The sequence below is a fragment of the Lathyrus oleraceus genome, chromosome 4 (genome assembly GCF_024323335.1).
Source record: "Lathyrus oleraceus cultivar Zhongwan6 chromosome 4, CAAS_Psat_ZW6_1.0, whole genome shotgun sequence".
Lineage (NCBI taxonomy): Eukaryota > Viridiplantae > Streptophyta > Magnoliopsida > Fabales > Fabaceae > Lathyrus > Lathyrus oleraceus.
Window position 1 is genome coordinate 275,202,674 of NC_066582.1, and position 22,813 is coordinate 275,225,486.

Here is a 22,813-nt window from a genome sequence, read left to right on the forward strand (position 1 = left end):
GTGTCAAATTTATGCTGATAAGGTGCATGTACCACAAAGCCCGTTGAATGTCATGAACTCGCCTTGGCCGTTTGCCATGTGGGGCATTGACATGATTGGGAAGATTGAACCTACTGCTTCGAATGGACATCACTTCATCTTGGTTGCAATTGATTACTTCACCAAGTGGGTGGAAGCAGCTTCCTATGCTAATGTTACCAAACAAGTGGTTGCCCGGTTCATCAAGAAATAAATCATCTGTCGTTATGGGGTTCCCGAGAGAATCATCACTGACAATGGTTCGAATCTCAATAACAAGATGATGAAGGAGCTGTGTAAAGATTTCAAGATTGAACATCACAATTCTTCTCCTTACAGACCGAAGATGAATGGTGCTGTAGAGGCGGCAAACAAGAATATTAAGAAGATTGTGCAGAAGATGGTCGTTACGTACAAGGATTGGCATGAGATGCTGCCTTTCGCTTTGCATGGGTAGCGTACCTCTGTGCGTACGTCGACCGGGGCAACCCCGTACTCCCTTGTGTATGGTATGGAAGTTGTCCTACCTGTTGAAGTGGAGATCCCTTCTCTGAGAGTTTTGCTAGATGTGAAGCTGGACGAAGCCGAGTGGATTCGAACAAGGTTTAATGAGTTGAGCCTTATCGAAGAGAGACGGCTAGCAGCTGTGTGCCATGGGCAGTTATATCAAAGAAGGATGAAGCGAGCCTTTGATCAGAAAGTGCGTCCTCGGAGCTATCAGATCGGTGATCTAGTTTTGAAGAGGATCCTTCCTCCCGGTACAGATAACAGGGGCAAGTGGACTCCTAATTACGAAGGTCCATATGTTGTAAAGAAGGTCTTCTCCGGTGGAGCCTTGATGCTTACAACTATGGACGGTGAAGATTTCCCGTCCCCTGTTAACTCAGATGTAGTCAAAAAATACTTCGCATGAATGGACCCGCTGGACAAAAAGAATAAAAGAGTCCAGGCAAAAAAGGGGCATCCCGGCGAACCAAAAAACAGAAAGAAAAGGTTCGGGCAAAAATTAGGGATAAAAATGAAAAGAACTTGTACACCCGGTAAGTCGAAAACCCGCAAGGGCGGCTTAGGCAAAAATGGGTATCCCGGTGGATTGAAAACCCGAAAGGGCGATCCAGCCAAAAGAGGGATTAAAGCGAAGACTACAGTTTGAGTTATCTGTACTTCATCGCGCTTCATCGTCTACCATCTCCAAAAGATGTGATCGGTCCAATCATTCGTCTCAGAAAGCAAGGAGTTGGGAGGAAAACTGATGATTTGTGAATTATAACAGAATTGGGAAATAGTGGATGTTGTGTTCACATTGCCATTAGGATAGATTTTTCCTTTTATGCGCAATTACCTCTTTCTAGGAATTGCTTCCCAATGTATTCGCCTTTTCAGGCACATTTTCAATCAATAAAAGTCGTTATTCAGATAAAAAAGCTCCTGTTTTTATTTTACTGTTTTGTTTGCAAAAACGTCCGAATTTTTGATAAACATTGCATATAGAAACATGAAGGCTTAACAATAACTTGCAGAAAGATAAAACATTTGAAAATCATTTTGAATGTTGAGGACACTTGAGCATATCTTGTCCATATATCCCCTGGGGCATTTTGTTATGCTGTTCTGCAGGTCGTCATTTGTAGGGATGTTTCCACAGCAGATACTTCTCCAAGTGAGTTTGGAAGCTGTCAGAGCTATGTTCCCCTGCAGAGATGTCTGTGGATGCTGCCTTCTTCTCCCAACAGATCTAAGGATTGCTTATCCACAGCAGGCATGGAAGTGGGTTTATTCCCCAGCGAATATCTCCCCAGGAGAGTTCCCCACTGAGTTGGAGGGATGCTGTATCCCCAGCGGAGTTGTCAGTGGAGCGTTGTTCCCCAGCAGTCAGGTTTGTAATACTGTTATCCCCAGCATGGTCGTGAGCGCTCATCCCCAGCAGGGTTATGGATGTTTCTCCCCAGCCCAGAGTCTGATACATTTGCTTTCCACACCAGAGTTATGCTCTTCCTCAGCAGAGTTATGCTCTTCCTCAGCAGAGTTGGTGTGTTATTCCTAACAGAGTTGCTTTCCCCAGCGGATCTCCCGAGCAGAGATTTATGTTGTTTGCTTTTCCCCGGCTAGTTCCCCGAGTGGAGCGGGTTCAATGAAATTTATCTCCAGTAGCTATCCTACCTGTGGATTGGATGAGTTTTCCGTAGTGTAATGGTATTTGCATCCCCCAGCAGCTATCCTACCTGTGGATTGGATGAGTTTTCCGTAGTGGAATGGTATTTGCATCCCCCAGCTGAGTCTATCCTACCTGTGGAGTGGTTGGTTTGTCCCCGGCGGAGTAACATTTATTCCCCATAGCAGAGTTTATCCTATTTGTGGATTGGTTGGATTTCTCTAGTGGAGTTGCCTGGTTATACCTAGCAAAGTCGCGTTATTACTCCCCAGCGAGTAGTTTCCCCAGCGAGTTGCTTTGTTTACTTTCCCCAGCGGAGTATTGTTGGTTCCTCAGCGCAATCGCTTCGGTTGATCTTCAGCATAGTTCCCGTTGGGTAATCCTTAGCAAAGTTGTATTGGTTGTTTCCCCAAGCGGGGTCCCCGAGTGGATTGGGTCCTGTGAAGGATGTCCCCAGAGGAGTCTATCTTTTCCCTAGCAACAGTGTTTTTTTTTCTCCAGCATGAGTGAGAAGTCGGTGCTCTCCCCGCAGAGTTTTCCTCAAGCAGAGTCTCCCCGCAGAGGCGGAGTATCTGATCTTTTTGGCTTCCCAGCCAGTTTTGCATTTTGCATATAGTAATCATTGCATCCTCAAAATGCGTAGCATTTCCATTCGATATGGAGCATTACGCCATAGAAAAATTCAAACATATGCATTCATGTGTTCGAAATCAATCAGACCGTATACCCGGCAGAGGCGGATTTTTGATCAACATCTGTACGACACGTTTGCTATAGTTGCTCCTGACAGCTTTCAGGATTGATACCCCATAGAGGTTTATTCCTCATCCGATGGCGAAAGGAAAGCCTGTTTCTCCCTAGTGAGATCCCCAGCAAGTGTTTAGCCTTGCCTTGACATGTGTAGATGTCATCTTGCGATACTGGTCGATGTCATGTTAGCACCCGTGTGTGTTCTTTCTTTGGTGTCGGTAAACACCATCTTTCGGTGTCGGTAAACATCAAGTCGTATTTCCCAGTCATTCATTAATGTCTGGTCGTATTTCTTTGGTGTCGGTAAACATCATCTTTCGATGTTCGTAATACCCTTTTTCTTCCCCAGTAGGGTCACCTCTCCGTTGGTTTCGATAAACGTCGAGTTTTTCCTAGTTATCCATTGATAACTAGTTGTATCCCTTTCACCTCAGATTTACCTCTCTGTTGGTGTCGATAAACGTTGAGTTTTTCCCGGTCGTCCGTTGACGGTTGGTTGTGATCATTATCCCCACAGAGTTACCTCTCCGTTGGTTTCGATAAACGTCGAGTTTTTCCTATTCGTCCGATGACGTCTAGTTGTACCCTTCCCCATGCGGATTGACCTCTCCGTTGGTTTCGATAAACGTTGAGTTTTTCTCATTCGTCCGTTGACGTTTGATTTGTATATCCTATCCTCCAGTCATTCGTTATGTCTGGCTGGTTCCCAGCCAGAATCCCCAGTAGAGTCGTCGGTGGACGTTCTATTCAGTTTCCGGTTGTTATACCCCTTCCTTAGTGAAGTGGGTTCTCCTTCTCCGTTGGTGTCGATAAACGTTGAGCTTTCTCCTTCTCCGTTGGTGTCGATAAACGTTGAGCTTTCTCCTTCTCCGTTGGTGTCGATAAACGTTGAGCTTTCTCCTTCTCCGTTGGTGTCGATAAACGTTGAGCTTTCTCCTTCTCCGTTGGTGTCGATAAATGTTGAGCTTCCTCCTTCTCCGTTGGTGTCGATAAATGTCGAGCTTCTCCCGTTCGTCCGTTGACGTCTGGTCAAGTCTCCCCAGTTCATCCGTCGTCCGTTGATGTCTGGTTACCTCTCTGTTGGTTTTGATAAACGTCGAGTTTTCCCTAGTTGTCCGTTGACAACTGGATGTATTTTCTTCCCTAGTAGAGTTACCTCTCCGTTGGTTTTGGTAAACGTTGAGTTTTTCCCATGTCGTCCGTTGACGTATGGTTGTATCTCTTCCAGTCATTCATTAATGTCTGGTTACCTCTCCGTTGGTCTCGGTAAACGTTGAGTTTTTCCTAGTTGTCCGTTGGCATCTAGTTGTGATTCCCATTCCTATTCATCGTGTTGTGATGTCTGGATGTGACAGTACATTTGAAAAAAAAATCAAAATCCTCAGTAATAAGTATCAGATCCCAGTGGACGTTTCCGTTGGTGGATCCCCGCATTGTGCAAATTTCTACGGTTCTTGGTATTCAATCCCTGTTTACCCTGAAGGTCTGACAGCCGTTGCTCTCATCCATTCGGGTTCCCAGTTGATTGAATAGGGGCAGCTGTAGCACCTCAAATTTGCACCTCCCATTTGTACATTCATTTTCATGATTAGGTCATTAACATAACATAGTCCACTGCATAGCATTGCATTGTCCTTTGCCCAAGTGCAAGCCGTTAGACAAGATTAGGTCAAGATGATCAGGAGAATCAGTCAATCAAGCAAGCAAGTGTATTTCTCAAGGAAACAAAGCCCTATGGTTGGTTCATCAAGTTCACATGACCTAGGGACCATTTTGAAGTGGTTTGACCAAAGATTGGATGTTCAGAAGTCATCAGTCAAGCTGGTTTTCATCTGAAACCCTAGAAAGTCAACTATAGTCAACTGTGGTCAACTGTGCCAGAAATCAAGGATTTGAAGGTGGGAGTTGGTTTGAAAGGCTTCATTCATGTCCATACAAGTCTCATTTGACATTTCAAAGATCAAGATTGAAGAATTTGAGGTCAGGGGAAAAGTTTCCAAAAATAGTAAGTGACCTGTAATTTCAAATTGCCAAAAATGGAAAGTTCTTCTCCTCAAATTTACATCATCATACAAGCTTCAAATGGAATTTTTTCCAACATGAAAGTTGAGATCTTGCTCGTACCTTTCCAAAAAGTCCAAGAACACCCATTTCTCATGTGTGGTTGGCAAGTTATGATCAAATCATTTTCAAGAAAAGTTGAACTTCAAGGAGGCATAACTTTTGATCCATTTGGCCAATTTGAGTGATTCTTTTTTGAGCAAATCTCATTTGACATGCACTATCATAATCCATCATTACATTTCATCAAAAATCATCACATAAAAAGTGCATTTTTCAAGTGATCAATTTAAATTTTGGTGGGAAAAAAGGTGAATTTGAAAAGTATGTGCAATTTTCACTCCAAACCATTTCCAACAGCTTCTAAACAGAAATTTGGACTTGCTTCAACTGGTTTTTCACTGTTCCATTGGTCATTTGTGCATAAGGGCATTTTGGCATTTTTGCATAAAAGCTTCATTACACTAATCTCATTGAATTTAGCTTAATCATGTTTAACCAAGTTGATTAACACATCATATATATTCTTAATTGTAACAGAATTCACATTAACACAATCACTTTTTCAGATCCAAACAGAAAAATCACAAATTCTCTCAAATCCTCAAAAACTTTTCTTCAATTTTTTCCCTCGAATCTTGATTTCTCTTGCAGGTTATCCATTCCAATCATCAATTCATGCACGATTGAAGTTCTGTTGAAGCTCATTTTGGAAGAATCATTGAAGATTGCAACTGTTGAAGCTTGAGCATGTTCATGGCATTTTGAGGTTTCTTCGAGTTTAGGCACTGTTGAGCTGAAACCTTGCTTTCATCAATCTTCTACATCATCATGGAGTATCTGTTTTCACCATTGGAGCTTTGAAACCATCAGAATCAAGATCTGCATCTCCAAGAGGTTGGAACTCGAATCTTTCAATTGCTAGAATTATGATATGGCTTTGATAGATCTTATTGCATAGAGCATACTGCACTTTGTAGAATCGAATTCCATTAAGAATTGAATGAGATATCTTGATTTGAATGTTTGATGCCAAAACTTCTTTCGATCGATCCCTTTGATATGGTTAGAATTAGATGAAATCATGGTTATATTGTTGATCTATGTTGAAAGACGAGTCGATCCATATATCATTTGTCCATTTCTGTGAGATTTGTTCTTGGCGCTTATGAACAGCATGAAGACCGTGATGAATATTTGAATCTCGTGTCCAGAACGTCCTTAGATCCATTTTGCTTCTGTTTGCATGCTTTTAGCTGTTAGCGCGCCATGCACCAATCACGTTTCGCCATGCAATAAAATGAAACGCAGCGTTTCATCCTTGCTGCATCCTAATTACCGAATTGCCATTATGTCCAAATAAATCCATTTATTTCATTTTTTTGATTTCATTTTTATTTCATTTTGTATGCTGATCTTAGAAAAATCATAAGTTCTTCAATATTTGTCCAAATAATGTGGGATTTTTTGTGAAATGTTCCTCATGATCTCTAGTTTTTTATGGTGATTTTTCCAGAATTTATGCACGTGTGGATTTCTGTTTTTCCTAGGGTTTGTTCATGTGTATCCAATTTGTACCTTCCATGCCATTTTGCTTGTGAAATAATGATGCTTAATTGGATGAGGCTGAAAATTTTTGTGCTTATTTTAGACACCTTTAGGAGCATTTTGATATGTGGTTTGTGATTTTTGAGTTTCTGGATTGAGAGATATGATTTTTTGAATAGAGGTATGACAATTTGTGTCACACCATTCATGTCCAATTTGATGATTTTTGTTACCATGCTTATTGAACTTGAATTGAGCTGGATTTTTGCATGAGGATACTTATGAATGTTGAGAGTGCTGGTGAATTTTCCTGGAATTTTTGAGTGCATTTCCAATTTGATTGATAATTTCTCCCCTGTTTGACCAATTGTTGACTTTTTGTGAGTCATGATCTTATTTGATTTGGGAAATTCTGGTGGTTAATTGGATGGACTTGAAATTTGGCATGTGTATTATAGACATTTTGAAGTTTGCCATGGCTTTGATTACATTCATTTATCATGCCTGGTCTCTGTTTTATGATTGCTTGAAGTGGATGCATGTTTTGATGCTTTGTATGAGCTTGTTTGAACTTGGCTTGACTTTATGAATTTAGTTGATTTGCTTCCCTTGGTCCAAATAACTTGAAATTTGGTATGATTGTCATGTTATGAATGCTGTTTGACCATGAATTTTTGGGGGATTTATTGAAATGTTTGTGAATTGATTTGAGTTGAATCTTTCTGTTTGGTTCTTTGAGGTTCTAAATTGCATGTTTTGCACTCTTTGCCTTATGAAATGATAATGGTTGATGATATGAATGTGAAACCACTTGGATTTGTTTCTTATTTGATTGATCTTGATTTTTGATAAGTTTCATGTTCTATTTTGACTTTTTGATCCCATTTTGACCCTAGTCTTGCACTAGTGGTTTGTGTTCTCACATTTGAGCTTTGTTTCAGGTTAAGAGCACAATTGCTTATGCTTGATGACGTGCACTCAATTGGAGTTGGCTTGTTGCTTGTTTATGGCTAACTTTGAGTTCATTTTGTAGGTTTTGAAACTTGAGTTTGTGCCTTATGGCTTGCACCTTTGTGCATTAACTGTTGTTTGACTGTGTAGTTAACTGTAGACCATTGTCTGTTTGCTTTTTGTTTGAGCCGAGTACTGATTATATTGGATTGATTTCAGGCACCTTAGTTGCTTAGTTCACTTGTGAACTTGTGTTTGCTTTGCTTGCTAGCTTGAGCATTGAGGTATAATGATCTCTTCTCCATGTAGTCTGGAAGACCTGGCCTGTTACTTGGCCAGGCACCCGTCTGAAGTCCTCCTTAAGAGGCAATGTTTGTGCTTGTTTATTTTTTGTCCCCAAGCAGGAAAAGACCTTTGTTAAGGCAATTGGCAGACACAAGAGGTGTGTAGTCCACCTCCTGCTATTCTGTTGAGTCGTCCCTTGGCTCACATCACATGTTGATGCCTTGTGGACATTAACCCAAGTTCAGTTGAGTCAGTGTCACAAGTGTAGAAGGGTTCCCACTTTCTGGACCCACACTTCATTGTCTGAAGCTCTCCCTGACCAGGGATAAGAGCTGTGAAGTCTAATCTTCACTCACCTTTCATCTGGCTTCACCTTGACTCTCAATGTCAAGGTTAAGAGCTAACCTCACCCTGATACAGTGGCTTGTTTGTCGAGGTTGACATGACCCCTCGACTAAAGCCTAGCCTTGATGTTTGAGCCCCTTGTTGGTGTGTTTACTTCATGTTGTATGTGTTTGTGTGGTGTGATTGTATCCCCTAGGTTCGCTAGACTCCGTGTAGTCTCGTTTGCATGTCAATTAAGGTAGCACGGTTCCTTCGTATAGGACTTCCTTTCTTGCTTGAGCTTTCCTAAAACACATATAAACATTATCCCCTCTTAAGGATACGTCAACTCCTTCTACTACAGGTGAGTAAGTCTCCAAAGATCGAGCATCCGGTAGATTGCGTAGTGACGTTGTCCACTTAAAAAATACAAACCAACAGGAATAGTTTAGCCGAACTACGGCAACTCTGATTCTCATGTCCAGATGAGATACGTAGGCACGAGATGCGATGTCTTGTCGAGTTTGACTAACAACTAACACTAATTCTTTTCTCTCGCCCTCGTTGCGATTGAGACCTTCCCTTTCTCTTGCCCTAGTTGCAATCGAGACCCTTCCTCTTGTTGTGTGCTTGGAGTCCGGTATAAGTCCATCAAGTGGCATCTAGTTTCCAGTGTGGGTGCGTTTTGGTTCGGAATCTGATGTAAGTCCAGCGATTGGCATTCGGATTCCACATTTGCCTGTGTCTGTTTTGTTTGCGTGCGTGAGCCGAGCTACGGATGCTCTGATTCTTCTCAGTCCGAGAAGATACGTATGCATAGGATGCGACATCCTAGCGAGCATGTTTTCCCCCAGTCCGAACTACTTCGACTCTGATGTCTATGCTTGATAGACTAAGTAGGCCCAGGATGCGATATCCTGCCGAGTCAGTCTTGTTTGTTTTCCTGTGTCTCTTTCAGCCTGTGTTTGTTTATGAGCAGTGATTTAGCAACCATTTTCCTTCCTTTTGTGCGTGGATCCCGTCGAGTACGACGGATGCGTAGGGGTGCTAATACCTTCCCTTCGCATAAACGACTCCCGATCCCATTCTCTTTGGTCGTGAGACCATGCTTTTTCCAGGTTTACTCTGAGCGTTTCCTTTCCCTCTTTTGGGATAAATAACGCACGGTGGCGGCTCTGTTGTTCTTGTTTCCCGCCGGTTTTTCGCGTAATGCGACACCATGCATCAATTTAATATAAAAGGACCTCAAGTACACACTCAAACCCTAAGCATATATGTGTCTAAAAAGGCCCCAAAGAAATGGCTCAAGAGCAAGTTCAAAATGGTATCAAACATCAAGCACCACAATCCACTATTGATCATACAAGTTAAGCATCAACAATAGATCCAAACATGAACAAAGATGAATGATCAAGTCATCAAATTAACACTCAAAGGTCCTATATGCAGGTGCCTAAGTGTGTGAAAAAATTGGGATTAAAACTCAAGAGGAAACATAAAAAATCAAACCCTAATTCACAAACTAGACCAAGCAAAACACATTTCATGGTAAAATTAAAATAAAATGCCAAAACAATTAGAAAAATAAAATAAAAGTTATAGGAAATTAAATAACATCCTAAAATATATTCATAAATTTTGGGGGAATTTTTGGAGTATTGGAAGTATTAAAATAAAATCAGAAATGAAAATAAAACCAAAAGAAATAAAATGGACTTAAGTGGCAAATGGGATGCATCAACAAAATGAACATGAACTGGAGAATAGTTAAACACGTAGATGGGCCAAAAACCGGGGGTGGGAAAAGCAAACACGTCTGGCCAATGATCCAATTCCAATTAAAATTAGATTTTATTAAAGTGACATTTAAATAAATATTAAAATGAACAAAAATCATGTGAACATGACGTCAACCGGTCACTCCCCCACTTAAGTCACAAAAAGACAAAATTAAGCCTAACCAATCAGAAAAGGACACGCCATCGTCTTCAACCTCACACCAAATTCATGCACGACCTAAACCCTAGTTCCATGCATTCAACATAGTAACTTCAAGCTTACATAACTTTCTCTACAATCCATGAAGTCAATTAAAATAAAAAGAAAAAATGTAGATCTTATAGAGTAGAACATAACCATGTCAAGCAAATCTCAAAATAATGGACTAAACATGGAGAAAGTCAGCGCGAAGTCAAGCAATCACAATTGTTTTCAAAATTTAAGCAACTTCAATCATCAAGTATCCAAGCAAGCAAGCAACACTATTATCTTAAGCCATATGCAATGAATATGACATACTCGTGACATTTTTAGATATAGAATGAAGAAGATAAAGAGAAGAGAAGCTTACCTAGTGGAGAAGGTCCACTGCCTCTTGTGCTTGCTTACAGCTTCAGAAATCCCACCAAAAATGTTCTATGATCTTCAAATAATAGGAATTAATCAAGAGAAATGAGGAGAAGAAAGCTTCAAATGAGAAAATTACTTGAAAGCTTGGAATGATCATATCTGGTTTCTCTCTCTCTTTAAGGGTGTGTGTGCATGAAATGAGGGCAAGACAATGTTATATGGAGTGTATAGAGTGAGGTGAAGTGTTGACAAAGATTAAAAAATCTATTAAGGGGCAAGTTTGGAAAATTGAGTGAAAATGAGAGTGAAGTAGCTTGATGCATTTCATGCTGATTCAAGGGATGTTTGGATGCATTTTAGACAAGGGAAATGGAGTGGAGAAAACATGAGCAAGCTGGCACGCGAGAGAGAGTGGAGTTTGCACACTTTCTATTTTCTCCTTTTTGGCGAAATGAATGGAAACAACGACATGCATGAAATGATTCTTGTTTGGGCCTTTTAAGGAAAGAAAAGAATGGTGCGTGTGATGGTAATGAAACATGTCTGGCCATTTGAAACAAGTTGTGCAGAGCTCGGTTGATGCATGCATTCATCTCAAGGTTAATGCATGGTTATACAGTCATCTTGGCATGACTACATCTTGATGCATGTTCACCCAAACTTCACAAACATGGTATCAATTGAAAGAGGAAAGATCAAAGAATATCTTTCATGTTGAATATATTTTGAAATGAAGTCTCTAACACTCCTTAAAACTGCCATGAACTTGCTTGCAAATTTCTGACTTGAAACACTTAGAAAAATTCTAAGTGTTGAGCATTTGATGAACTTAAAACACCCACCTACTAATGGATTTTCTTAAATCGAAAAATTGATTCCAAAATTGTTTAAGTATCTCATCTCCCGTTTCTTAGATCAAAATATGAAACTTTCATAACTTTAAGAATCTTCATCACATCCCTCGTTCTACCTCAAACAAAAAAAAAACTTAGGATCAACCTCACTTTTTATCTTAGGGATAATTTTTATTCTCATTCAACATATTCTTGAAATTATTTTTTTTTGCTACGTGTTTATTCAATTTTGATGTTTCATTTTTACTTTGAATATTTTTTTTTGGTAAAATTGGGTATTCTTTGTAGGGGTGAGAATAGGCTGAGCCAAACTAAGCTTTTTCAAGCCTAAGTCTGACCTACTAAAAAAATCAAAGTCTAAACCTGATATATGATCCATTATATACTTATTTTTTCAGCATAAACCCGACCTTTTCGAAAGCATGATTAACTTATTAGTCTACTTAAAAAACATATATCATTTGAACATATATAAATAATCAATTTAACTAATGATTAAATACACTAGAGAATCATAAGTACAATGAGACTAAATATTTGTTTGCATTGACTTATTTAAGCTTATATAATAGTATAAGTTTTATGAGATTATTTTTTTGAGAGAACTTATTAAAACAACTTATAACATTATTCATAAGATTTTTTTAAATATACTTTCACATGTTCTTCAAGATAATTAAATTTTACTTTTATATTTTAATATAATGTAAAAAATACAACATAAAAAACTAATAAATTTATTCATATTTATTAAAATAGACCGACTTAATATGTATTTTTATAATTAGTGACTTTCCCTATTTAACTAAATAGACTTATAAAAAAGTCTAACCTTTTTTACTTAATTTTTTTTTTAATATGACCTTAACTAGACCATAGACCTTGTTAATTTATTTGACATATTCCCACCCTTAATCCTATATGAACAACTACATAGATGAATCACTCAAACATTATAAAAGCATAATAAACAACAAACTCTTCCTAAAGATTTAACATTGCTGCAACCCAAATCTTCTAATTAAATTATTCATCTCATTTAAGTGCCAATGAGTTACTTTGAATAAATGAGATGAATAAAATTATGGTCGAACCACTCAATAAGCAAATTATAGATAATATAATTAAACGACCGGTTTGGTTAAATATTTCAAAACATTCTTACCAAGTAGTAGTAATTGTTAATTTTGGGAAAATCCGAAAAGTAATTCCGGGTCATAATCGAAAAGCAAGACAACAAACATCATAGGTTTATCAAGGGTTTTACGTTCATGGCGGCTACTGCTACTCACCACTAACCCTTCCATTCCCAGATCTTCCAAAACCTCAAATTTCTTCGTCAAAATCAATTCTTTTTCTCATGTCACAAACACCTTTCTCTCACAACTGAATTCTCCATTCCTCGCTTTCATCACCAACAAAATGTTGTCCAAATTAGCCAAACGCGCTTCCTCAAAAAAGTTCAACTTATCCTCCTCACAATCCATCTCAATTTCACGTTCTTCTACTTCACACAGATTTTCTCACCATAACAATTTGCCCGAGAAAATCTCGCCCCAAAGGAACCCGTTTTTGTGTTTCAGTCAAGTTGGTATTTTTACTTCAGCAAACAAACTGGGTCGATCTGAATTTACGTTTTCTGAACACCCTTTTAGTTTTTCTTCAACGATATTGAATCATATTAGAAGTTACGGTAGTGTTGCTGAAGCTATCGAATCGACTGATACAGAAGAAGATGATTGTTCAGGTTCAGGTTCAGGTTCAGAAGAAGTTCAGGAATTGTTAGAACAAATGGTGAAAGAAGAGAAAGAAGAGAAGAAAAAGCCTCTAGAGATGAAAAAGAACAAGAACAATAGTTACAAGTATAAAATGCTTAGGAGGAGACAGGTGAAGATTGAGACTGAGGCATGGGAGGAAGCGGCGAGAGAGTATCAGGAATTGTTGGAAGACATGCGCGAACAGAAGCTATCGCCGAATTTGCCTTACATGAAGTCATTGTTTCTCGGTTGGTTTGAGCCTTTGAAGAATGCGATTGTGGCTGATCAAGAGCTTTGTAAAGATAGTAAGACTAGGTTGAGTCATTCGCCTTTTTTCAATGAGTTGCCTGCTGATATGATGGCTGTTATCACTATGCATAAGTTGATGGGGCTGTTGATGACTAATAGTAATGGGGTTGGTAGTGCTAGAGTCATTCAAGCTGCTTGTCAAATAGGTGAAGCCATTGAACATGAGGTATAGTTTTATGCTTTTGTGTATAATGAATTGTGAGTGTGAATTGAATCGGAATTCATCATAGTAATCAGGATTTAAAATGAGATTTATATCCTAAGCCTAAATAGATACACTAGAGATTCATAACTATTAGGTTTAGCGTATATTTGGTTTAGATTTTGGAAGAGGCAAAATCATTTCTAGAGGTGTAGAATTGATTTTGGAATGATTTTGGAATGATTTTGAGGTGTTTGGTTCTTCTAAAGTAGAATTGATTCAGCCTCCAGAATTGATTCTACTTGAAGCTACAATTTGTAACTTTTGAGTTAAAACATGATTTTTACATTGAAATTTAGTGTTCAACTCAATTTTGCATAAAGTAATTCAAACATAAATCACTTTACATTCAACTCACTTTTTACCAGAATCAATTCACTCAAAATCAATTTTTTCACCACACAACCAAACTTACGTTGAATCAGTTGCTTGAACTCTATTATGCACCTTCTGTTCTATGCTTTTGTATTCAATATAATAGTTTTATGCTTTTATGTTCTATGCTAATCAGACTTTGATTGAATTGATTTTAGTTAAAACTTAAAAGTGTGCGAGCTCTAGGTAAAACTAAAATGATTCATGTTTGGATACATTCACGTGAAAATAATTTGAACAATAAATTTGAGTGTAAAAATCATGTTTGGAGACAAAAGGTACTAATCTCATTTTCAGGTTAGAATCAATTCTAGAAGTAAAATCAATTCTAGTCGACAGCCCTCAAACAATGCAAAATCAATTTAAGTCTCTAGAATCATTTTGGCTCTCCCTAAATCCAACACATGCAATATCGTCTTTGGAGGCAAAAGGTGCAAATCCTAGTTTCGAGTTAGAATCAATTTTAGAAGCAAAATCAATTCTAAATGACACCCCTCAAACATACCAAAATCAATTTAAGCCTTTAGAATCGCTTGAGAGTAGTCCAAACATGCAAGTTTGGTATTAAAAAGGGTAATTACTACTCACATGAATGGATCAACTCTAATCCTTTTCTTCTGATTGAAACAAATGATATACCACGTAATCTAGTATGGTCAATTTGAATTTATTTTTAGTAATAATGTAGTTAATTCCAGGTTTTTTATTGTTCAAGTCTGATATTAGCGTAATAGCACAATATTCAAGTGTTTATTAACTTAAACTCTACTCTCAAATGTGGATTAGGGTAGGATATACCGATTTATGGAAAAGTCAAAGGCGAAGAAAACAGCCACTGACAAGTCTGATAATGAATCTGTTCCCGAACCTGTAAAAAGTGACAACCTGACAGCGGAAGAAAAAGAAAAACTTGATAAAGAGGAGAAAAGAATTAGGAAAAAAGTTGCTAGTTTAATAAAAAAGCAGAAGAAGCAACAAGCAATGGGGATAGTTCGGGGAAGAGATCAAGCAAAACCTTGGGGACAGGAAGCTCAAGTAAAGGTTTGTAATTACTAATATTTGTTTGTATTGTACTTGTACCTGTAGGAACAAGGAAGGTTCATTCTTTTCGTGTTACAATATAGTTCCTGCATATTCCAGGTTGGCTCTCGTTTAATGCAACTGTTAATAGAAACAGCCTACTTACAACCACCTGCCAATCAATTCGGAGATGGTGGTCCTCCAGATATTTACCCCGCATTTAAGCATACCCTCAAGACAATTTCTGGTGATTCAAGGTGAGATTGATAGTACCCTTTCACAATTATTATCTGTAAATTTAATAATTTTTTTTTCCGTTATTGAATAATTATAAACACTCTTTACTTGATTAGCAACGGAAGTAGGAGATATGGCGTTATTGAATGTGATCCTATGATACAGAAGGGCCTTGAAAAGACTGTAAGTGACTTACCTATTATCCTCAAAGAATTGTTTGTACTTAGTTCAAATTCCGCTCCACAACATTGCTACAATGCTACTATAGCTGATATTTGATGATATTTTGTATTAAATAGTGTATTGCCGAACATAGCGATAGACACTGTCTAAAAACATTGCTATACATTTAAGCAAATTTTTTGCTTTCTTGTGCCTATATTCATGAAACTGATGTTAACATCAAAATGTGTTTTACTTTAACAGGCCAGGCACATGGTTATCCCCTACATGCCAATGTTGGTTCCACCGAATCTCTGGACAGGGTATGGCACATATTCAAATATTTTTTTTATAATTTGAATTTTTTCTATGTTAGCTAAGTTCTGTTGACTTGTATAATGCTTGAAACTCAGCAATCTTTGAATCATAAAAATATGTTCAAACATATTCTTACTTTGCTGTTCCATGGTTTTACTAAGTTAAATTTCTAATCGGATTGTATTGGCGTACACATTTGACGAATGAATTGTGGCTAAGTTCTTCTGTTGTTTTGTTTTAAATTGTTAATTTTCTCATACATATTGCAATACTATTGTAGGTATGACAAAGGAGCATACTTGTTTTTGCCGTCATACGTAATGAGAATACATGGAGCAAAGCAGCAACGTGAAGCTGTAAAAAGGGCTCCCAAGAATCAACTTGACCCTATTTTTGAGGTTGGATTTTTTTTTCTTTTTATGTTTGTACATTTGAATCTCAGTTCACGGTCCCAAGTCGATACTTCTTGAAATTAATTCTGGGTTTGTTATGCTTAGGCACTTAACACTCTCGGTGATACCAAATGGAGGGTAAACAAAAGTGTACTCGGCGTGATAGATCAAATATGGGCTAACGGAGGCCGTCTGGCTGACTTGGTGGATCGTGATGATGTAAGTACCAAACAGCTTGTTGTTAAGTTATTTATTGAGTTTCCACCTTCCCTCAAAGAAGTGATCTTCAACTAAAGTAGCTTATACACTGAACTTTTGAAAAAAAATATTGCATGCTTTTTATCTAGGTCATGTCCAAATTTAGCTCTCTTTTCTTTTTGCCCCTTTCCGATCCGTTAATGTCTCTCTTCATTTCCAATTGCGTTTTGAATGACTGTCCTTTTCGTTTAAAGCTGCCCCTCCCAGAGGAACCAGACACCGAAGATGAAGCAGAAATCCGAAAATGGAAGTGGAAAGTTAAAGCCGTCAAAAAAGATAATAATGAGAGACATTCACAGCGATGTGATATAGAACTTAAACTGGCTGTAAGAAGCCTTCTAATCTTAAATTGACAGAGTTAATATCAAACGGTTTCCAAAAGAGGTTGCATATATTATTTTGCATTGGCTTTTTTTTTGCTGTAGGTTGCGCGAAAGATGAAAGAAGAAGAAGGCTTCTACTATCCTCACAATCTTGATTTCCGAGGGCGTGCTTATCCAATGCACCCATATTTGAACCATCTTGGTTCTGATCTATGTCGAGGCATACTTGAGTTTGCAGAGGGACGCCCTCTAGGGAAATCAGGCTTACAATGGTTGAAAATACATCTGGCGAATTTGTATGCTGGTGGTGTGGACAAGTTAAGTTATGATGGTCGAATAGCATTTACTGAGGGCCACCTGGATGATATTTTTGATTCCGCAGACAGGCCTCTTGAAGGAAAGCGGTGGTGGTTGCAAGCAGAGGATCCTTTTCAGTGCTTGGCAGCATGTATCAATCTTTCTGAAGCATTGAGAAGCCCTACTCCCGAGTCTACCCTTTCTCATATGCCTGTACATCAGGTATTTTTGCTGTGACTTTCAACATTTGTTTGGGAATACACACCATTTTTAATTGAAAATTTTCATCTAGATGGGAGAACAATTAAATCAATTTTTGGCAGCACTAGAGGTGTTAGCAAGAGGGTGAAAGCCTTTTAATTTGAATTATATCTGGATGAAACATGCGCTTCATTTCTTTTTAATCCCTTTTAATTTACTAAATAACTAACCTGACTAATCACAACTACCTTAACTCCTCTTTCTTATCTTACTCGAGGTTTCATATAATCTAAGAATATGTAATTAAACCAAGCTGAGACGAACATTAGCTGGTTTTTGCCTGGTTTATGTATTGTGACAAGCCGATATAAATTTTTAATGGAAATGAAATGCTTGGTTATAAAGCTAGGTTTCAGGTATCTAATGTGTTACTGATTGCAGAACTCAATAAAGTTTATATTATTGTATACTTGAACCGTATCCCAAAATAGTATTGTTCTGTTTTTTTCTAGTCACTCACCACGACACGTGTTTGACGGAGTTGAGACTTGAAGGCATTGAGCACGACCCATGCTTTAGTATTTCTTTCTCATTTTTAATTTTTCTTTTTCATATTTACTAGGATGGTTCATGCAATGGCTTACAACACTACGCAGCACTTGGGAGGGACAAGGTGATATTTCTCTCTTTATTTTTTTCCGAGTTTTGGTTTGCTTTGTGTATTATATGGGTGGTGGGAGCTCTGAGTTTGATAAATATTTATCTGGAACGTCTTCTATGTAACAAACAAGTATTGTTTTTCATTCATAAAACCTATATGCTCAAACATATGGGGGAACTTATGCGATTTCAGCTTTAAAATTGTATTCTTATTCTCTGTCTCTGTATTCTGCGTTATCATAATTTGCTGCAATTTTTTCTGTTTAAAGTTGGGAGCTGCTGCAGTCAATCTTGTTGGTGGAGACCAGCCTGCTGATGTTTACTCGGGAATTGCAGCCAGGTAGTTATCATGGTGCAAGTCGACGCCTGTTTTATTCTATGGCAGGAGATTATAAATTGTTAATCAAATGAATAAAGTTTAATCAGTACAATATACACTATTCATGTATATTCCAAAAAAAATTTATAAATAGGTGTTTGCACTTCGTATTCATCTTATCACAATACTGTTTTGATGTCGTTAAATTTGGTATTGTCATGCAGAGTGCTTGAAATCATGAAAACCGATGCACTGAAAGATCCCAAAACTTTTCCTCATGCATTGCATGCTAGGCGTTTGATCAGCCAGGTTTTTTTTCACTTTCTAGTTTCAAAACATTAACTCTTTAGTTTATGTTTTGCTGTGGAAAAGATTAAACCTAGAGGGTTTTTTAGAGCTATGATAAATAATCTTGTTCATGAATTATTCATAACTGGCAACATTAGGTGGACCGAAAGTTGGTGAAGCAGACAGTGATGACGTCGGTGTATGGAGTGACTTATGTTGGGGCCCGGGACCAAATTAAGAGAAGGCTTAAAGAGCGCTGTGCGATTGAGGATGATTCAGAGCTGTTTGCTGCTGCTTGCTATGCTGCAAAAGTAAGGGAATTCGATATGCGGAGTTGAATGTGGACGTTTCTAAATATTTTATTATTTTACTTATTATTCACGTATTTTTAGACCACTCTCACCGCCTTAGAAGAGATGTTCGAGGCTGCAAGAAGTATTATGAATTGGCTAGGTGAATGTGCAAAGGTATGAATAGTTTTCTGTTCAATAACATTACAAAAAAGATGTTTAAATGTTGAACATGCTTTAACCTGTTTAAAATGGAATAGGTGATAGCTTGCACGAATCAAGCAGTGCGATGGGTTACTCCCCTTGGGCTACCTGTAGTACAACCTTACCGAGAAATAGGGAGACATCTGGTAATTGTCGTAACAGTAGCCGGATTTTTTCCTTTCCTTTCTTTTTGAATTTCTACAAGGAAAATAATCCAGACGTGGTTTGCAAAATCATTTACGACACTAATATGGAAAATTGGATTTGGTACAGATCAAGACATCGCTTCAGGTATTGACATTACAGCGGGAGACGGACAAGGTAACTATTGATTGATCAAAATCGACCCACCTTGTCTTAATTGACTGTGTTTCATTTCATCATCCAGTTTTAGTTTAAACTATGGAGCAATTTCATACATTTGTTACAGGTCATGGTAAAAAGGCAGAGAACAGCTTTCCCTCCAAATTTTGTTCATTCTCTTGATGGTTCTCATATGATGATGACGGCCGTAGCTTGTAAACAAGCAGGGATGAACTTTGCAGGTGTGCACTGATTTATATATAACACATTCATCGAGCACGGAATATGTGTTCTTGTTGGTATTAGGAATTCAAATTTTGTGAACCAATGTTTAATTGCAGGGGTTCATGACTCTTATTGGACACATGCGTGCGATGTTGATGAAATGAACAGGATCCTGAGGGAAAAGTTTGTTGAACTCTACGATGCTCCGATCTTAGAAAATGTAAAGTATCTTCATTTAGACAAATTCTATAAGATTTTGGATTTATGTTGACTGTTTATGAAAGTTACTTGTTGAATCCTAATGCAGTTGTTGGAGAATTTCGAAAAGACTTTTCCCACATTGAAGTTTCCTCCTTTACCGGAACGAGGAGACTTCGATCTTCAAGAAGTTTTGAAGTCTCCCTATTTCTTCAACTAGACTACACAAAAATCTCATGCTGCTTATCTAGTGGAGTTAAATCCAATATAACGAAGTTTGTAAGATATCTATCTACTTTTGCATGGAATTGCAAAATCTCCAAGAACAAACATTGCAACAAATTAGAGTCCAAAGCAAGATTTCTTGGTTAGAACTGCAATGTTTTTCCAAAGACATCATAAAAAAATAAGAAGAAATCTTGTGATTGAAAAGAAAGAGGGCCATGCATATGTCACTCTACAAGTTGCAAAGTAAGAAGGTTCAGCATATATACAGCAGCCAACCTGTTTTAGTCCATGGTTGGTGCACAACACATACTAATTAAAAAGATGGAAGCACTGGTGGTATCTATATAAGGTGATTTTCTCAGATTAGTGGACACTAGCTTTTAAAAAAAGCAGCCAAATTTGGGTTTTGCTTTTTGTATACATTGTATTTTATTTCATTCTTTTTGGTTTCTTGAGAGGGAAATGGAAGCACATGCAGCATTTTTTTTTTGTCATGGTTAGTGTAATAGTTCTCAAACTTGTTCCATTATTTGAAATAACCTATATTTAATGTAAATAATATCAATAAAAATGTTACTACATGAAGTTTTCATATTATGTGATGTCTTTTTGTTTCATTATTGCCTGTCATTTTTTTTACTGGTTTGGACTTTGAACAGCACGTGTTTGATAATGCAAAATTGATAATGCTTTAGAAAAAGTTAAAACCAATTAAACACTTCTAAAGTTTCTCTTGTCTCTCTCAAAAGTGAAACCAAACATACACTAAAATTATGTTTGAGTATTTTAAAACGAACGGAATAAAAATGTCATTCTATTGCATAAACCTTGGACAGTGTCATACTGATTAAAACTATTGCTGGATCTTCATAGGCCAAGCAAAGTTTCTCTCTAAATTTGAGTTACTTTGGTGTTTTCTGAACAAAGCATCGGCATTGCTGTAAATCGCCACAACATTCGAAAACACAGCCAGAACAATCATGACAACTGATAAAATCTTGTCCTTCTTTGTTGCAATGCTATGTGGATCCCTGGAACAGCAGAATCAAAGGTTAGAAGAGAAAATAAACATATAAGATCAGTACTAATAACATTTCAACTAATTAAGAAAACACACCTCAGAGCAATTGCGGCCGGGAAAATAAACCCGAGGCAAACAGTAGCAGTTGCACCGGTGAATTGAAAAACATCCCAAATGCTCGGTACAAAATTTGCAGCCACATAGAGCAAAGAAATGAGTCCAGTAGTGATCAACGAAAATCTACAATTATCTGATTCGAGTGACTCTGCTGAGGGAAAGACAAGATCGTCCAAATTGAACCGAAGCGAAAAGAAGATAACTGGGAAAACAAGCATGAGATGAAGAGCATAGCTGATTCGAACGATGTCGTTAAGCACATGGCTATAAGGGACGCCGAGATCAGTATCAAAGTTGGCCAGTACATCATCGAGAGTCGACTCACCGAATAGTAGAAATCCAAATAAAGCAGTGAGAATGTATATACTTGAACATAAAACCAGTGATGCAGATATAACTGGTTGTATAGATGAAGAGTCTCCTAGTTCATTGTCTATTGTATGCACTGCAAACAAAGGACAGTACTTTAGTGAAACTTATATATGTTCAAATTTCATAGTAGAGTTCGAGTTCGTCGAGATAGATTACCATTGTAATGACAAACAAATGCTGTCACAAGAACCGGAGCTGCTGTGAAGAGATTCCAAATAGATGACATATCAGTAACATTAGGAAGCAACCTAGGACTCTCTATACTTCCATTGAACAATTTAACGATCGTGATTCCCGCCGTTATGACTAGAAAAACAATTGCCAGAGCCACTGCTAAACCAGAAGTATATCTCAGTGAATCTGCAAGCAAAATAAAAAAACTAAATGGTTATTCACAATGATACTACACTTGCTATATGAGGTAAATCATGTAACATACTTGAGTTTATTGTATTGTCAAATTGTACCTATTCTTTTAAAGAATCCTAATGGCGCAAATACAACAAGGGTTGTCACGAAAAGAACAAAAGTCCGCCCGGTCGACCAGTGTTCGCCGAACCATCCTTCGAGTACACCGAAATGATGAGTTCCAGATGAAGATGTTCCAGACAGTACATCACCTGCAAATCAAGTGTAGCACTCACATCTCTGGAAAAAAGGCGTGTCTGTGCAAGTGTCGGTGTCCGAAACTGACACTTCTGATTATAATCTTTGAAACTACACACATTAAATCCATATAATATATAAAGTTACAAACTTTGATGGATAAAAGATGATATAAATCTAAAATTGAGTTATACCAATAATGATGGTGTAGACAACAAGGATACCAAAGTTGTTCAAAAGAACAGCAATCTGAAAAACCAATCTTCCAGCACTTCCAAAAGCAACCCCCATAACATCACCATAAGACTGAGCCTTAGCAACTTTACTAAACCTCATGAGAATTTCCAAAGAGGTATGAGCAAGAAAAGCAAGGAAGATGATGGAAACAATACCAATTGTTAGACCCAAAACTTTCATGGCTGCTGGCAAAGCCATGATTCCAGCACCAATTATGGTGGTTGATAAATTGAATACAGAACCTGTAAATGATGCTGATGATGATTCATTGTTGTTAGAATTGGATTTGGATCCATCTTCATCATGTTGAACATCAACTTCACTTTGTAGTAATGGAGATTCATCTATAAGAATTTCTTTTGTTCTTGTGGGATTGTTGTGTTTCTTCATATTGATGTTTCTGCTGATGTTACAACTGGCAATGATCTAATGCTTAATGTCTTTCTCTCTCTTACTTGTCATCCTATGATATATATCTCATAATAATACAGATTAATAGAAAAGAAATTATTATATGAGATTTATATGAGATTTAGATTTAATGTTTTGAGATTATTAAATCAAACTCTTACTATTATTTGATTAAAAAATTGTCAAAGTTT

At 37.6% G+C, this 22,813-nt stretch overlaps 2 protein-coding genes across 2 annotated transcripts; one reads left to right on the top strand and one right to left on the bottom strand.

Moving 5' to 3' along the window:
- Nucleotides 1-12,471: 12,471 nt before the first annotated feature.
- Nucleotides 12,472-20,455, top strand: LOC127075066 (DNA-directed RNA polymerase 1B, mitochondrial). Its single transcript, XM_051016516.1, has 19 exons — nt 12,472-13,524; nt 14,722-14,976; nt 15,076-15,212; nt 15,309-15,375; nt 15,619-15,677; nt 15,953-16,070; nt 16,170-16,283; nt 16,517-16,648; nt 16,748-17,164; nt 17,766-17,816; nt 18,073-18,143; nt 18,347-18,431; nt 18,569-18,721; nt 18,803-18,877; nt 18,961-19,050; nt 19,178-19,225; nt 19,335-19,449; nt 19,549-19,652; nt 19,740-20,455. Exons 1-19 carry the CDS (start codon nt 12,715-12,717, stop codon nt 19,848-19,850), a joined length of 3,012 nt encoding a protein of 1,003 aa, XP_050872473.1. The 5' UTR covers nt 12,472-12,714; the 3' UTR covers nt 19,851-20,455.
- A 104-nt stretch (nt 20,456-20,559) lies between these two features.
- LOC127075067 (amino acid transporter AVT6A) lies at nt 20,560-22,700 on the bottom strand. Its single transcript, XM_051016517.1, has 5 exons — nt 22,169-22,700; nt 21,836-21,988; nt 21,525-21,728; nt 20,976-21,441; nt 20,560-20,889 (listed from the first exon to the last, which is right to left on the bottom strand). Exons 1-5 carry the CDS (start codon nt 22,599-22,601, stop codon nt 20,712-20,714), a joined length of 1,434 nt encoding a protein of 477 aa, XP_050872474.1. The 5' UTR covers nt 22,602-22,700; the 3' UTR covers nt 20,560-20,711.
- Nucleotides 22,701-22,813: the final 113 nt, after the last annotated feature.

What these genes read in the sequence shown, in the direction of transcription:
- LOC127075067 (XM_051016517.1), bottom strand. Translation starts at nt 22,601, where the DNA reads ATGAAGAAACACAACAATCCCACAAGAACAAAAGAAATTCTTATAGAT. An exon ending in TGTCTACACCATCATTATTG is followed by an intron (nt 21,989 to 22,168) that starts GTATAACTCAAT and finishes CTTGATTTGCAG; the next exon opens with GTGATGTACTGTCTGGAACA. An exon ending in AGGATTCTTTAAAAGAATAG is followed by an intron (nt 21,729 to 21,835) that starts GTACAATTTGAC and finishes TTTTGCTTGCAG; the next exon opens with ATTCACTGAGATATACTTCT.
- LOC127075066 (XM_051016516.1), top strand. Translation starts at nt 12,715, where the DNA reads ATGTTGTCCAAATTAGCCAAACGCGCTTCCTCAAAAAAGTTCAACTTA. An exon ending in CTCATATGCCTGTACATCAG is followed by an intron (nt 17,165 to 17,765) that starts GTATTTTTGCTG and finishes CATATTTACTAG; the next exon opens with GATGGTTCATGCAATGGCTT. An exon ending in TACTCGGGAATTGCAGCCAG is followed by an intron (nt 18,144 to 18,346) that starts GTAGTTATCATG and finishes ATTGTCATGCAG; the next exon opens with AGTGCTTGAAATCATGAAAA.